Source organism: Varanus komodoensis, unplaced genomic scaffold, assembly GCF_004798865.1.
Source record: "Varanus komodoensis strain SLA01 unplaced genomic scaffold, ASM479886v1 scaffold20_1, whole genome shotgun sequence".
NCBI lineage: Eukaryota > Metazoa > Chordata > Lepidosauria > Squamata > Varanidae > Varanus > Varanus komodoensis.
Window position 1 is genome coordinate 3,759,952 of NW_025335587.1, and position 16,767 is coordinate 3,776,718.

Sequence of the window (16,767 nt, forward strand, 5' to 3'; positions counted from 1 at the left end):
ACTGTTCCGAACTTGCTTGCATTTTTCTTAATATGAGGCACTTGAACAGGGTGACAAAAGAGAATGTCTCGACCGACAGGGCTGAAATACAACTGATCCGTGTTCTACTGTATACCTGGCACCCCACCCCAAGTGACCTTGGCCAGCTTCACAGAGCCCTTCTCAAGCTTAGGGACTTCATTCTCATTACTTTCCAGACACACTTCATATACCTATGTAAGCAACCTGATAAACTAATGGCCCTTCACCCTCTGCAAAGCTCAAAGGCCCTTTCATCCTCCCAAGGACTGCTCATCGCTTATCTTTGCTGATGTACACATGTTCGCCGCTTGAACTCCCCATAACTAACAAGACAAATGGTTGTTTTCACAGCATTATCAGAAAAACCAGTTATAACTTTTACAGTGGCTATAACTGGTTTTCACAGTGACTCTTTAACATTCATTGAGGTCACACCAACTGTAGATTATGCAGCATTCACCTTATTCCCTCGCCCCTCCCACCTAGGACAAGAAGTCCAACATGGCTGCAGTGCAGACAATAGCAGATCTGCTCACAGTACAACCCTGATAACACTGCCAATGTCTTGTCCATCTCTCATAGCTAGGAACAGCTTTTTATATTGGTGGCAATTTCTGTAAAGAAGAGGTGAGTGACCCACATGTTGCCCTCAGCCTCCCTCTGTATGGCCCTAACGTCCACGTACATTTGTGCCATCACAGTGAGAAAGAAGAATTGGAAGCTGGTGACCTAACCACACAGCATAGTGCCTAGAACATCTTCCCTTAGCTGCTCTGGTTACAGGCAGTCTGACTGCAGAATGTGGTTTGTGCAATTGTGAAATGATGGGGTATATATGCATGTCTCCAAGTCAGGGAGCGAAAATATGGCTGGCATGCCCAGTGTCCAGGGTGTGGGCAGCTGACTAGCAGACAGGAGCACCAGGACCTGGGCAACTGGGGTGAGACACAAGGGTCAGTCCAAAAGCACAGTAAAACAGTCCAAAGGTAAGGGCTGGGAGTTGAAGCACAAGGCAGAGTCCATTCAAGAGGCAAGTATGGTCAGACAAGCTGGGAGTCAGGGAACCGAGAAGACAAGCCAAGGGAAACGGGTACCCTTGAAGGCTGGAGTAGGAAAAGGAGCAAGCAAGGGCCAGGAAAGCAGGCAGGATCTAGGAGCAGGTGTGGGATTACAACCTGGGTTCAGGAACAGGAGCAAAATACAAGAGTCCACAAACCAGGAGCATTTAAGCAACTCAAAATACATGCTGGAATTTGTCTCCGCACAGGACAATGTCACTTGCACCCACTTCTGTTTCGGGGCCAGCATCAGCAGGAGATCAATAGGGACACTTTTCTCTTAGAGTGGAACAGGAGCTTCTTTTACCTACTCCCCCCACTTCCTGAAATTTGTAGCAAAAATCTACAGAATCGTACAGACCTGTCATCACATCTTGGCAGCCTTGGTTCCCCCATCTCCTTGAACTCTTCAACAGAACCTTTACATGCCTACCTCCAGGGCTTTTTTTTTTGTTATAGAATGTGCCGGAACAGCGTTCCGGCACCCTTTTTTCCAATGGATTTTACGAAGTGATTTTGAATGGCATAGCAGATCAGCAGCAAACATTATTAACATAGTGCCTGCGGGCTGCTTTTGTGTCTGCTATCTGATAGTGAGATAGTGAGGGCACTGCTCGGCTTGGAATTGGTGTGTGTGGTCGCGCACTGAGTGCTTACTGCTGGCAGCGACGTGAGTTCTGGCACCTTTTTTTTTTTTTTACAAAAAAGAGCACTGCCTACCTCTCTAACCCAATGTCACCTCTCAGGATTAAAGGACAGTCCTCCATCCAGACATAGATACCCTCCACCTTACAGCATGAAGAGTTCAGCCATTTCTATCACTATAACTGACATGTCCCACAAACTCCAACAGATCCTCGATGCTTCTCTGAAACCTGCCACTTGTAGTTCATAGAACTCAAAATAGGCAGCCTTCTGTACCTTGGCAACAGAACCTGGCTTTCCACCAAACACAGTTTCTGCTATGCAGATACTCTTGTTCCTCAATTCCTTGTATAAGAAAGGACTCCAAACATATTCTTTCAGTGTCTATGCAGCCGCCATCTCCGCCTTCCACACTCCATTCCAGGGCCATTCCATTTTCTTGAATCCTCTTAGCAGAAGGTTCCTGAAAGGCCTCATTAAGCTTGCCCCACCAGTTCAGCAACCCACTCCAGCCTGAAGCCTCCGTATTGTTCTTCACATGGTTATATAAAAGCCATTTGAAATCATGGCATCCTCTCATGGAACCCATGTAAGGCAGCCTTTCTGATTGCCATTACTTCTGCTTGATGAGCCTGTGACCTAGGCACCCTACGCTTGGACCCGCCAACCTCAGATTCCACAAAGGTAAGGTGATGCTCCAGCCTGATCCCACATTCCTGCCAAAAGTAGTCTCTGCCTTTCTTATTAATGAGACTATCATCCTTCCAGCTTTCTTCCAGTCTCCCTCCAACACTGGCAAACTAGCCCTCCATTCTTTACATGTTTGCAGCGTCTTGACCTTGTACAGCCTATCAGGCAGTCCCAGAGACTTTTCATTGCCTGGGGGGTGCACATCAAGGTACCCTCATCTCCTTAAAAAGACTTGCCAAATGGATTGCTGATACCATACTTTTAGCATATGACCTCTCTGAACTTCAACTACCTGGCCCTGTCAGAGCTCATTCCACCAGAGGACAGTTAGCTCCACAGCCATATACGCTGTAGTGTCCCTCACTGATCTCTGCGGAGCTGTGACCTAGTCAGACCCTTAACCTTTGTCTTGATGTTCAGGCCAGAGTAGACTGTGTCTTTGGCAGGGCTGTTCTCTTTTCTGTACTCCATTGAGCCACATCTCCGTTCTCCAAGAGGTAAGCTTGCCAGTTGCTCATGTGTGTGATACACAGAGACCACAAAGAAAGGCAGGTTGCCTTCCTGTAACTGTTGTTCTTCGACTGGTCATCTGTACGTTCACATATACATGCCTGCCATCCCTACTAGTGTTGCATCTTCACATGGGTTGGGAAATGTTTCCCTTACCCTCATGGGATGGGGGACATTCTTCTGATGGCAGTCTTATAACTCAAACCATTGTGGTGTGGTGGTTAAGAGCATGGAACTGGGACTCAGATGACCTGGGTTCTAGTCCCCACTCAGCCATGGAGCCAACTGGGTGACTTTGGGCCAGTCACAGACTCTCAGCCCAACCTACCTCACAGGGTTGTTGTTGTGGGGATAAGATGGAGGAGGAGAATGGTGTAAGCTGCCTTGAGCCCTTTGTAGGAAAAAGGCAGGATGCAAATCGAAAAATTAACTAACTAACTAACTAACTAACTAACTAACTAACCAACTAACTGAGATCTCAGTGGGAGCCCCTCCCTGCACACGGGGCATGCCGAGGGGCTGGACTTCCGCTGAATAATAATTAATCAGCTTTGGAATCTTCCTGAATGAGTTCCATGCATGCGCACACAGCCCCCCCCCCCATATGCGTGAATGCACAGATGACCACTCGAAGAACAACAGTTACACAACCTGCCTCTTTTCCACAACTTCCATTTGTATTACCCATTGAAAAAAATAGTAGAACAGCAGCACAATGCCTTCTAATTGATGATACTAGGAGCCCTTCTATCTGGAAGCGTCTCTGGTCTGCTGGCGGTATGAAAGCTAGAAGATGTCATGAGAGGATGGTGGGGACTCCACAATACACTCTGCTTTATGAATGCTGCCTGGTTTTTGGACTTCATAGAAGACACAGACCATCCATGCAGTAGAAGGAGGTTGCCACTCCAGAAACAGAACTCAGTGTTATCAGGAATGGACAGCTTTGTCTATGTGTTGCAATTAACCATTTTGAAAAGGCAGTCTGTCTCAAGTCTGTTAATAATGGTCTTTGTGGGTAGTTCTGGGAGGAGTTCAAGCAAGAGCATCTGGGAGGATTTGTAAGGCTCTGGATTGTTCAGGCTCAGTGTACTTAGCCATTATACTTCTGGGCTCATACTCTTAGGGTGCAATCCTTTATAAGTTTAGATAGAAAAAGTCTCCCATTCTCAGTATTATATGTATTAATTTATATTTAAAACTTTTGTATACTGTCCCATCACAAACGTCTCGGGATGGTTCACAATAACAACAATAAAACAGGATAAAAATAAAGGAAAAATAGCACAGTATCCAATATTAAAGTAACTGTAATTGTAGGAGTTGTACAACTCTTTTATATCTGGACATGTATGGGATTGTACCCTTAATGAATCAGAGATTGAGCTTGCATAAGGAAGCAGGCAAAATAGCCCTTTTAACCCTTCCTATAACATGCAAGAGTACTACAAATAGTGTGCACATACCCTAGCATCACACTCTTTACATTGCAAAATGCATCAATGTCAAGGAGAACATACGTTTATGTGGCCAGGCTTCCTTGTGCAAAATAGGAAGTAACCACTAAAAAAAGAATGCATCTTTGCTATCATGCATATTGAAAGAAGCCATGCCATTTAAATTCTGATTGGTTATCTTTTGCAAGGGCTTGTATCAGGGACCATCAGGGACTAGGTTATTGCAAAGATCTCCCCTCTGCACGGGGCCCACTTCCAAAATCTCCTGCTGCATCTCTTCCTCTTCATGCTTGGTTGCTGCCTGTTTGCACTTATCTACCCACCCTTCTGGCACAAAGAGGGCAAATGAGCAGTGTTGGGGAAAGGGCAACTACAATGTGTTTGCTCCCATGACAGCATTCTTTCTAGCTAGTGAAAAGGCAATAGTGATTCCAGAAGGGGAAGAGCCTTCAGAGTGGTGGCTCCCTTTCTAGGGCGTTCCCAGGCTCTGGAAGACATGCAGGAAACTGAACACCCATCTGGGGGTGGGTGGAAGGGTTTAACTTGGTGTCCTGCACTGGGCAGGGTTAGGATTAGGGTTAGGATGGATCCAGTGGTCTTCCGGCCCCTTCCAACTCTGCTATTCTATGATTCTTGCTTATTGGTAGCTGCAGACAGTGCTTGTCTAGAAACCTACAGGAATTTATGTAAACTGTTCTGCAAAGAATGAGGAATTTTTGTGAAAGTTCTGGAAAAAGATTAATTAGCTAAGCTACATTCAGATCAGTGGTCTTAGCATTATGAGTATGGTGCCTAAAATAGTTTACTTACTTTCCAAGCCTGCTGTGTTTCACAAGACACTCCTTTGCAGAGCTCTTTTGAATTTACAGAGGTTTAGCCAATTAACATAAAGTGAATCTTTTTGTTCTTTCACAGATGGGTAATCGTTGTATCTTAACCAAAATTATTCATCTTAGGACTGAGCTACAGGCAGAGCTACAGCCCACCTCTCTTCTCTTCCTGCTTGAAGGTTGGGTGAAACACACAGCATGGCAATGCAGCTCAATCCATGTTCTCTGTGTTCGATGCATTAGGTCTGGCTCAGTGTGCAGAGCTCTGCTGGCAACTAAGAGGAGAAGCTGGGAAGAGACAGGTTCCTGGTGCAAAGGTTGCTTTGCAGCATAACATAGGCCTTGGCGGTGCTGTAGTTGTATCTCTCTATACCATGGGTTTTCCTGAAGTGGCTAGGTGAGTGCTCAATTTCCTTTGCATGCTGCAAAAACAAGCCTATGAAAGCTATTGTGCATGTTGCTACAGTGGCTGTAATCCTCTCGTCTCATGCTTTGAATATACTATTGTTATCAAGATGAAAATAGCTTGACAGGCCATGATAGCATGATCTTACCAGCCTTAATTCCTACCAAATTTAAACAGGCAGTTGGGAATCAGAGGGAGAATATGGGTTGTAAATGCCATTTTTTAGTATTTTTTTAAAGGAATAACTGCTTTGGTTTCTTTTGCTACTGGAAACTTTCATTGTGGTTTTGGTCACAGAGGTAGGAGGCTTGTCTTAATTGTGTTTGCTGAAGTCTGGTTCCATGTTAAAATACATACGCAGAGTAAGCAACAGTTACAGGAATGTGCAGAACTGGCATTTTTAATATGATGTAGGAAACTAAAAGCAGGGAGAAGAATTGCCTAAAAGAGATGAAAGCTTTAAGCTGGGTGCCTTTTGAAATGTTGGAATAATTCTGCATGCTTAAAAGGAAATTCATATTCAGATTACTTATCGTTTACTGCTTGTGGGTTTTTATTTTATTTGGCTACAGAGAAAATCCAAGTAATATCCTTAAGTTTGTGCTCCAAGAGCACTGAAATTTGAATTATTGAAAATGTACCCAGCCAGCAGTTTCTTACATTCTAGTGCCCCTTTCTTGTGTGAATATGCCCATTTCAAGCAACCCTATTTCCTGACATTTCCCAACATTTGTTGAAGTTCTAACATTTTTGCAAAAAAGAGTTTCATAAATTTTAGCATATTTTCATGCCAATAACGAGGCAGGTGTGTGCACCATGCTTTTATGTAGCAATTTGGGATTAATAATTTCTGTATTCAAATGTTAATTTTGTGGCAATAACAAAGGGAGCTTAAGAAGGTTTATCCACTTAAGAAGTAGTTTTAGCTAATACGGAAATTTCCACGTAACTTCAGAAATACATGTGAGCAAGATTAAGAAACTCAGTCATCAGACTAATGAATGATATTGGTATTGCTGAGGCTGTTTAGATTTTCTTGTTTCAGGGTTGTCATTGCCATTTTTACATTGACTGGAAGGATTTGCATTTGCACTTTCTCATACAGCAGTACATGCTCACACGCATGTGCATCCATGTGCATGGTCTGTAATGCCTCCCTCCCTCCCTCTGGATGGGCTATTGAACAATACTTACAATACTAGGTTTTCAAGGATTTGCTGTACAGTTTCATGTGGTAATTAATTAATAAATTGTATCCTTTCTTTCATGGAGCCCAAGGAAGGATATGAATTATTCTTCATTTTATTTTCACAATAGGACTATGAGGTAGGTTAGGCAGAGAGTCAGTGACTGTCCCAAAGTTGCCCAGTGATTTTCATGGCCAAGTAGGGACTTAGAGCTTGTCCCAGGTCCAGCTCTCTAATCATTACATCACACTTGTTTAGTTTATAATAAAACATCTTATATTGCTTTGAAAGAAATGGGTTAACAATTTCTTAGTAGCTTGCCCATCAATTCCAGTAAATCAGTTTTTTAAACAATGCAACAACACAGATGTGTTCTGTAGTTTAAAAAGTGAGATTTGCTCTCTGAGCCAGGTAAAATTTCAGTGCTAGAATTCTATGAGAAGCTAATACTTTCTTATCCATCTTCATTTTCATATCTATATTTATGGGGAAAATGTTGGAAGGTTTGTTGTAATACAGCTTTGGCAGCTAAGTGCTGATTAAGGCTTCTAAATAGTAAATGACCTGTGTTAAAACCAATGCTTTGAAGCCTTAAAGTTATTTGGTTAGAGAGTAGGAATGGAAAAGGGAAGACTGGGTGGGTAGATCTGAGACGTATGAAATGCAAATATGGTATGATGTGCTAACGTACGTACCAGAAAAACTACTAGAGAAAGATAGCGAAAGGAGTGAAAAGCTCTCTTTATTGTGATGGCTGCTAAAATCTAAGCCATTGATGTCAGAAGTATTTTTCTGATGTTTAATAGCCCAGGAATGTATAATAACTAAAATCTGTTAAATTTGGCATGTACTGCTGTTGGTCCCATTCTTCCCACCCCTGAAGCAGCTGTGGTTGTTGCAAAATTGTAGTGTTAATATCTTATATAATTGTTTGGAAGAGTTGCACAACTGAAGTGTTGCATGAGGCTATTGGGTAATTAGGTAAAAGGTAGCTTTGTTTCATAAGCTTCATTTTACATGCTATAATTCTGGTATCTGGGAGCTGATGAATGCTGTTTTAAAAACCTTAGACAGGGATTGATTACCTCTAGTAATTTTAACATGTATAAAGTACAGGATTTGATTCATTCCTGCTATATAAACTATCTTGTATGTCTCCCTACACCCTGCTTATTGGTTGAGTTTGTTTCTCAAGTGATACAAACTTCCTTAATTATAGCTATTCTTCCCATTTTTTTTCTGTCTCACCTTTCCTGTGAGAGAGGAAAAGCTCTAGGGGATAAAATCCCCATTTTGCAGGATCATAAGCAATTATTGTATCATTATAAGAGAAAATAAAAGAAGTACAGAATTGCCTCTCAATCTTTGGCAGGGTCTTGACATGGGTTTTTCGTGTGTGTGTGTGTGTGTGTAAACAATATTCAGAAAATTGTAAATTTGTCTGTGACTCCACTAGTTATGCTTCTTAGCCACTTTACTTGTCTGTCCACATTATCATGGAGACTTCTGAAATAACCAGAAAACGCATATTCCCCTGCACATACAAATTGCACAAGAGGTAGGTTGTGTTAAAGACTTGTTTTTAAAGTTATGTTTACTTGACTGAAGTTGCATGACTTTCTCGCATTCCAGGAATCGGCAAATCCAAGCTATTCCCACTAGGGCGGCTGTGGAAGGGTTTAAGGCAGATCTTGTTTTCAAAGAAATAGAAAAGAAACTTCAAGAGGTATGTAACTTGATAAGTCATACTTATGCAATAATTTGTGAAATAATATTCTTAAGGCACCAAAATAGTGATAATCATACGAACAACTTCATTCCATGAAACTAGCTTGCCTGCCACTTATTATTCCACCAAAAACATATTTAATTATACACACACACACACACACACACACACACACACATCCTTTTTTAAATTATCTCTTTTCTCCTCCCCCCATAAGTTAGTGATCAAACCCAAGGCACAAGGCATATCCATGGTTGCTTGTTTTTGCTTTTTTCTAAATATAGAAAACAGGTCTTTGAAATAAAAGGTGAAATTGCAGTTTTAAAAATCAAATATTGGAATGACAGCATGCTTCCTTAACATTGACATGCCAATACAGGCCCTGGAGGATGGGAGTTGAAGTGAATCAAGTGTAACATTTCTTAGGGTTTTTCTTCTTACTCTCAGAAACTATGTGATAGAAATTTTTCTCCATATTCAAACATCGAATCTGTCCTTGAAGCATGCTTCTTCCCCCACAGTCCAGAAAGCATCTGCAAATAGTCCTTACCTACTTTAATCTCACTCATAACTACATGATGGGCGCAGTGGAAAGGCTCATGAAAGATGGCTGTATCCAGCATCCCCATCCTCTGTGGGCCTGACAGTAGGCAGGCTGCTTTCTAGATGAGAATTAGAGAATTAGATTAGAAATTTCCTAGCCTCTGGGAAACACGTTAGGTTAAAGAAAAGCTATTCTGTTTGTTTGTTTGTTTGTTTATTTATTTATTATTTAAAACATTTTTATGCTGCCCCCATCGCAACAAAGCCTCGGGGCGGCTCACAACAAGAACAAAATATACAAATATAACAAATTATGCAATAAAAATATTAAAGCCCGGTGCATCTCGGCTTAAAAGATTTAAAATCCTATAATAACCAATAAATTAACAATTAAAATAAGTTTTAAATAAAAAGGTCTTAGCCTGGTGCCGAAAAACAAATAACGACAGCGCCAGGCGGTCCTCTCTGGGGAGCGCATTCCATAGATGGGGTGCCATCGCTGAGAGAGCCCTCCTCCGGGTACTCGCCCTCCTAATATTCACAGAGGGTTCCCGGAGAAGGGCATCTGTTGCTGATCTCAAGGGGCGGGAGGGCATATATGGATGCAAGCGTTCCTTTAGATACCCAGGACCCAATCCATTGAGGGCTTTATAGGTCATAACCAACACCTTGAATTGGGCCCGGACTTCAGTCAGGAGCCAGTGGAGCTGACGGAGAACTGGGGTTATATGAGAACGACGCCCAGTCCCCGTCAGCAGCCTGGCAGCTCTATTCTGCACCAATTGAAGTATCTGGACCATCTTCAAGGGTAGCCCCACGTAGAGCGTGTTACAGAAATCTAATCGGGAAGTTACCAGCGCGTGTGTCACTGTCGCCAGGCAGTCGTTCTCCAGGAAGGGACGCAGCTGATGGATCAGCCGAAGCTGAAGGAAAGCGCTCCTTGCCACCGCCATCACCCGAGCTTCTAGAGACAGCTCAGGGTCGAGGAGCACTCCTAAGCTGCGAACCCTGTCCCTCAGAGGGAGTGCAACCCCATTTAGGACAAGGCCCAAGTCCCCCATCCCAAGGCCCAAACCACCCACCAACAGGACCTCCGTCTTGTCTGGATTGAGCTTCAGTTTATTGGCCCTCATCCAGCCCGTTACCTTGGCCAGGCACCGGTTCAGCACAGCCACTGCCTCATCTTTATGCTTTTAGCAATGAAAACTAGTACTATCACACTTTTCCACCAGAGTTTAAAATGTGCAAAAGTGACCATTACTAGTCTTATCCAGTGTTTTTGTTGAAACCCAGAACATTTGTTCTGCAGCAAAAAAAGTAAATGAGTAAGAAATTTTGTACGTAGTCCAGAGACAAAATATATTTCTCATGTACTTAATTTCCACTGACCCCATAAGAACAGTTTAGCATGTTAAAGTGCCAGTGTGTATTATTAAAAAAGTTTAAAACTGCTGCTTCAAGCTGCTGGCATGCGTTAATGGCACCTTGATTCATTTTATAATGTATCTGGAGTATTCTTGCAATCTCATGGTCATTAAGGGGAAAGATTGCATGGGTTTTCCTAGGCTTAGTGCCCACAAGTACTGGAAAAGTTTGTAATGTTCAAATATGAATTTTCCCCCCTCATAGATTATGAAGTTACATTCATACCTAGCAATTGGTAAACATCAGGTACAATGGTTGCTTTGGATGCTTTTCTGTGGTTCCTAGATGCTGCCTAGGTGTCCATAGGAAAGGTAAATGTACTCCTCCCTTAGAGCATCCATCGTCAGACCTGCTGTTGTTCCTTCTTTGGCAGCTGTGACTTTAAGGTTGGAAGAGTGTCCTTGGAGTCAGCACTAAGGGAGCATCCAAGGGGCAAGGGAGGAGTGAACTTCTGGCCAGAAACAATATATCCCGTGGGGGCCTCAGTCTCTTTGACTCACAAGCAGGTGTAAAACACTGGTTTGGAAGGCAAGATTAACTCTGAGGTAATTCTCACCTCCATGTTCCTTCTGCCCCCTGCTGAATGCTTGTAATCCTCAAAGTTCAGAGGGTTATGGACATCCACATTACCCAGCACATATACAGTGCTTGGTTCAGCCATCTTTGGGCTGTATCACTTTAGACTGATAGTGGGGAAATAGCATCTGAATGCTGCCCCATGTGAACAAACTCCACATGTTGAAAATCCTTAACGGAGAAGTTTTTTAAGTTAGGTTTAATCATCTGCTTTGCAAGCTTGCAAGAGATTAGGCTTATTTCAGGGCTCAGAGAGAATCTGGAGTTGAGAAAAATGGAAATAAACTACCTGGTTGTAGATCAGCATAGTGGCCATAATCCAGATAATCAGCTATTTAGCAGTGAAATTCTAAGTTACATACATCTCCATGGAGCTTGCGCCTCAGTGAATTTCCATGCTGAGCTGCAAGACACTCTTTGATGGCTCCCCACTGCATCTCCTGAAAGGGGCTTCTCAGAAGAGTTTTATGGTGTATCATGAAAGGTGAGAAAGCTGTTGGTCCAGAAAGAAATAGTGGTCAAGTGACCTATGTGGTTCATGCAACCCTAACAGAATGCTTGGGGCGGTGACTAATGTCTGCAAGCATACAGGTTCTTAGCACTGTGAAAATATTTGGTGCATAAATAAATTGAAATTTAGGCATTTCAGCTGTAATAAGTAACTGTTACATAATGATTACAGGAAGGGGAACAGTATGTCAAGAAAATTGGTGGTATTTTTGCCTTCAAAGTGAAAGATGGCCCTGGAGGTAAAGAAGCAACTTGGGTAGTTGATGTGAAAAATGGCAAAGGCAGTGTGGATATTAACTCAGGTTGGTATATCTTGTTTTTTCGACCTTAAAATATTCTTAAGTTGCTAGAATACAACTATGCAGATGGTAAGTTCTTTGTTGCCAAATAGCAATGAACTTAATTAGGAAGTTCAATATTAGAAGGGCAAAGTAAGCTAACAAATCATGCTGCAGTGTTTTGGTAAGTATGTTTTTAAGAAGATCATGAGCTGCGTGTTCCGTGAGAATTACATTCTCATAACATTTCATTCCAGTTCAAAAATCTCTTTTGTGTAGCAAAGTCTTTGGAATGCAAGAGGTGTTTTTTTGCTTTTAGACTTACTCAAGTACTAAAAACAAGTTAGGAAATATGCATGGTATAACCCTGAAGCTAAGGAACCCACCTAGCCCTTTGAACTACATTGAACAAATTGAAATGAAAAGGTTCATAAAATTGTAAGATAAGCCCTTTTAACCTTCTTGACTACTAAAACCATACTCTTGAGATTTTTCAGGAGTTGTCACATGAAGAGATTAAGTAACTGGTGCTTAGTTATGCCCAGCCCACAGTTTACAAAATAAAATAGGTGTTGCAGATGGAGAGCCACTCATCATTCATCATTGACACCATAGAATAGCATTATGTTGGAGCTGGTCCAACCCTGAGCAAAGCCAGAAACTGACCAGAGTTTGATATAAAAACATGATACCTTGCTCATACATAACAGAAAACCCAGTGAAATGAAACTGAAAGCAAATGCTGGCAGCGTATTTATCCAGACCATGCTGGATTAAGAGTGTGTGGCTTGTTCCAGCTAATGCACATGGCACTGATCTTAGTGATACCAGCAGACCAACAAATATGCTTCGCTGGAATAGGAAAGCTTCATTTTTCCTTTCACAAAATATTGTGACTTGTTTATTAGGAAAACATTGAATCTCTGCAGCACAAGATCTAATTTGAGGAAGGACTTGAGGTTCTTCCACAACAAGTAAACAAACTGCATTTTAATCATGCATTTGATTTAGAAGAATCTTGGTACTGGGAAAGCCTACTAGCCATTATCATCATGATGCTTTTTTCCTTGGGTTCATCTAGTAGAGAATCCTTGTATGTGGCTCAGTTGAACTGAATTCATATTGGCAAGATGGCATCTGATCAAGCAAGTGGCTTCAGTCTCAGATGTTTATACAATGCACTTCTTAAGAAATAACAGTATTAGGGGTTTTTTTTATAACCCTGTGCTTACTTTAAGAAAGTAAGTCCCACTGAAATTAAGGGCTTAATTCTGAGTAAACATGTGGAAGGTTTTACTATGACTCTAGAAATGGAAGACTTGAAACTTATTCTGATTATTAATGTAGATGATGTAGTGTACATGGCAATAGTTAGCTAAACATTGCCGTTTAGCTTTCCAGCCTGTGAATAAACAGTATCAATAAGGACATTTGAAAAATATGCTCATGCTTGATCTTGACCTCTTTGTAAGGCTTCTTTGTAGAGAGCAAAATCTCCTTAAAGCAAACAAAGTAAAAAAGAAAGGTTCTTTGTCGTGGCCTCTGTGCATCACACATATGGGTGCTGCGCCTGTGCAGTGCCTTCGGCCGGAAGATTGCTAGCTAACGGTTTTTGGTGGGAAGCTCTGCTCCCCCTCCCCCCGCGGCCTGTAAAGAGCAGAGCATCCGCCATTTTGTTCAGTCTTTGCGACCGCCATTCACTGTGCCTCGTGCCGCTTTCGACTTCCGCTCTGACTGTTACTCGTTAGCCTTTTCTTCTCGATTGTTCCAGTTCTATAGCCCCGTTTTTTTTCTCCTTATTCCTGCTTCGTATAGTTCCTGTAGTTTTTTCGCTATCATTCTACCTTCTTTCAATCTATCTATAAACAAAAAAAAAAAATATACTTACCCTCTGCACTATCTCTCTCTTCTTCCTTTTTCTGCGATGGTGCAGCGAGCGGCTTTCCGGAAATCCGCGGAGTGCGGATCAAAAATGTCACCAACCGACCCGCATGACCTATGCCTCCTCTGTTTGGGCGAGGGGCATAGGACTGATAAATGTGCCCACTGCCTGGCCTTCTCCAAGCAGACCAGGAAGAATCGTGAGAACCACCTCCAGAGGCTCCTTTGGGATTGGGCTCTCATGCAGTCCGATCCGCTGCTTTCTGCTTCAAAGCCTGGCTCCGCTTCAGTGGCTTCATCTTCACGCCCTTCGGACAAAGGTGCGTCTGCTACGGTGGCTCCCTCTGCTTCCCCCAAAAATAAACATGATAAGCGGAAGCATGCCGAACCTGAGAAGTCGGCAGGCCATAAGAAGGCCAGGAAGGAGAAAGTCTCCAAGCCTTCCAAAAAACCGAAGGACTCGGAGCGTCCTCGTCACCGGGATCAGATTCGACGGCCCCCTCAGTACCGGCGGCGCTCACGGTACCGACTCCACCCGACCCGGTCTTCAGGAGGCTATGCGGGTTACCCCTCAAGGGTCCCCGCGCTGCGTGGCCGACCTTCCCTCTGGACCCCTTCCAACTCTGCAAAGGGGCTCGATTTCTGATGGGGAAATTCAGGACTTTCCCCCTAGGGCTCGGTCGCCTACACCCATGCCCGCGGCCACTATGGAGGCGGATGTAGGGATGTCCCCCACTGGGAACTGGAGGAGCCGCTCCGTGGAGCGACTTTCGGAGGGATGGCGTCGCCCCTATTACCACACCTGGGGTGATCCGCTCTACGTAGGATATTACCCCGCTCCGAGGGGTCAGTCCTCTCCACCATCCCGTGACCGACCACGTCCCTCGGACCCGAGATGTGCATCTCCACGATCCCCTCGGGATGGAAGCAGCCGCTGTTTTTCTCCGGCGGAGTCTTCGTCATTGGCTCCACCATACTACAGTGCCGATTCCGATGATTCGGAGGTTGATTCAACCTCCCCAGACGTCGCCGTGACATCCCAGGGTCCTACGTCACTGGACGAATCTCACGTCTCCTTTGCGGAGCTGATGTCCAGACTTATCCAGTCCCTCGACATCGACGCCGTCCAGTGTCCGGGACCGACAGTGGACAAGTTCTACGACATCCACAGAGAGCAGTCGACATCGATCGTCCTGCCGCTCATAACCACTCTTCGGCAAGCGATGACGCAGCCCTGGGACTTGCCCTCTCACCCTCAACCCACATCCAGGAGGTACGAATCTATGTACTGGGTTCGGGAGGAGGACATCCCCTTCCTTCTCCGCCACCCCAAGCTGAACTCAGTCATAGTGGAGTCCTCCCAGGGCAGAGAGGCAAGAGGGCATACGGCACCACGAGACAAGGAGGGCCGAAAGATCGACTCCCTGGCTAGGCGAGTCTGCGCTGCGTCAGGCCTGGGGCTGCAGATCTCAAATTACAAGGCGACATTGGCGAGGTACCAGTACTCCATCATGCAGCGCCTCCACAACGTCGCCTCGACCCTCCCGGACCACCAGGGTGACCTGGCTAAGGTCCTTATCAAGGAGGCAATGCACGTCGCTGTTCAGCAGTTTTCCATGGCCAGGCACCACGTGGACACAGACTCAAGGGCCTTGGTTGGTGCCGTTTCACTCCAGAGACACGCCTGGCTCAGAAACAGCAACTTTCCGGAGGAAACCAAGCGCCGTATAGAGGAAATGCCCTTTGACGGGTCCAGGTTTTTCCACTCCTGCACTGACCACAAACTAAAAAAGCTGCACGAATCCCGAATGATGGCACGCAGGATGGAGATACAGACCCAGACCAAACGTAAGTGGTCATGGAATCGCCCATCTTACAGGCAGTCCTACCAGCCAAGACAAAAACCCCAGCACTGTCAGCAGCAGCAACAGCAGCGCCGCCGTCCGCAGCCCCAACAACGCTATCAACAAGGCCGCCGCCTTTTCGATGATAGGAGGCAGCATTGACGGGACTGGCGAACCATTCCTCCAATTCCTTCTATACCCACCCCCCTCTCATCTGGGGATCGGCTCCGAAGCCGACTCCCCATTTGGGAGTCCATCACATCTGATCGGTGGGTATTGTCCATCGTTCAGCACGGCTGTCGGATAGAATTCGACATCGTTCCTCCATCGAGTCCCATCCGATTTACATCATGTTCACCGGTATTGCGCGATGAAATATATCAGCTTCTTCGTAAAGGAGCGATTCGTCAAGTATTCCCATCTGACGGACTTCACAGATTCTAGTCCAGATACTTTACGGTCCCGAAGCGGGATGTTGGTTTACGTCTGATTTTGGACTTACGTAGCCTGAATCAATTTATTGTACCGAAAAAGTTTTGGATGACCACCCTTCAAAACATCTTGCCATTGCTAAGGAAAGAGGATTGGTTCGCCTCATTGGACTTGAAGGACGCCTATTTTCACATTTCGATCCACCCGAGTTATAGACGTTTCCTTCATTTTGCTGTTGCACCCCATCTCTATGAGTTTACAGTTTTGCCTTTTGGACTGGCCACGGCTCCGAGGGTATTCACCAAATGTACGGCCCTTGTCTGCGCTTTCCTACGCCTCCAAGGCATACAGATTTACCCGTACCTCGACGACTGGCTGCTAGTGTCCCAGTCTAGGGAGGGACTCCTTGTGTCTATCTGTACAACCTGTGCCTTATTGAATGACCTGGGCCTGTGCATTAATACCAAAAAATCTTCTCTTCTTCCGATGCAGACGCTTACCTTCATTGGAGCCCGCTTGGATTTGACATTGGAGAAAGCCTTCCTTCCTTGGGACAGACACCAGACTCTTGCTTGCCATATCCATCGAATGCGACAAGACAGGACGGTCCCGGCAAAGTCCATTCAGAGGATCCTGGGGCATATGGCTTCCTCGGTTGCTGTAGTTCCACATGCCAGGCTTTGGCTTCATCCGCTACAACTTCTCTACAACAAGGTGTACCATCCTCAGAGAGATCCATGGTCGA

The 16,767-nt window shown here is 44.4% G+C and overlaps 1 protein-coding gene across 4 annotated transcripts in view; it reads left to right on the top strand.

The window, feature by feature from the left end:
* Window positions 1-16,767, top strand: part of SCP2 (sterol carrier protein 2) — a 45,214-nt gene that overhangs the window by 23,523 nt on the left and 4,924 nt on the right. For 3 of the 4 annotated variants that reach the window (XM_044430157.1, XM_044430160.1, XM_044430161.1), the window contains 3 exons: window positions 5,455-5,608; window positions 8,437-8,530; window positions 11,760-11,889. In XM_044430157.1, coding sequence (XP_044286092.1) covers window positions 5,455-5,608; window positions 8,437-8,530; window positions 11,760-11,889 — 378 coding nt within the window. The remainder of the gene's footprint in view (window positions 1-5,454; window positions 5,609-8,436; window positions 8,531-11,759; window positions 11,890-16,767) is intronic. The other variant, XM_044430159.1, reaches the window with a different exon arrangement.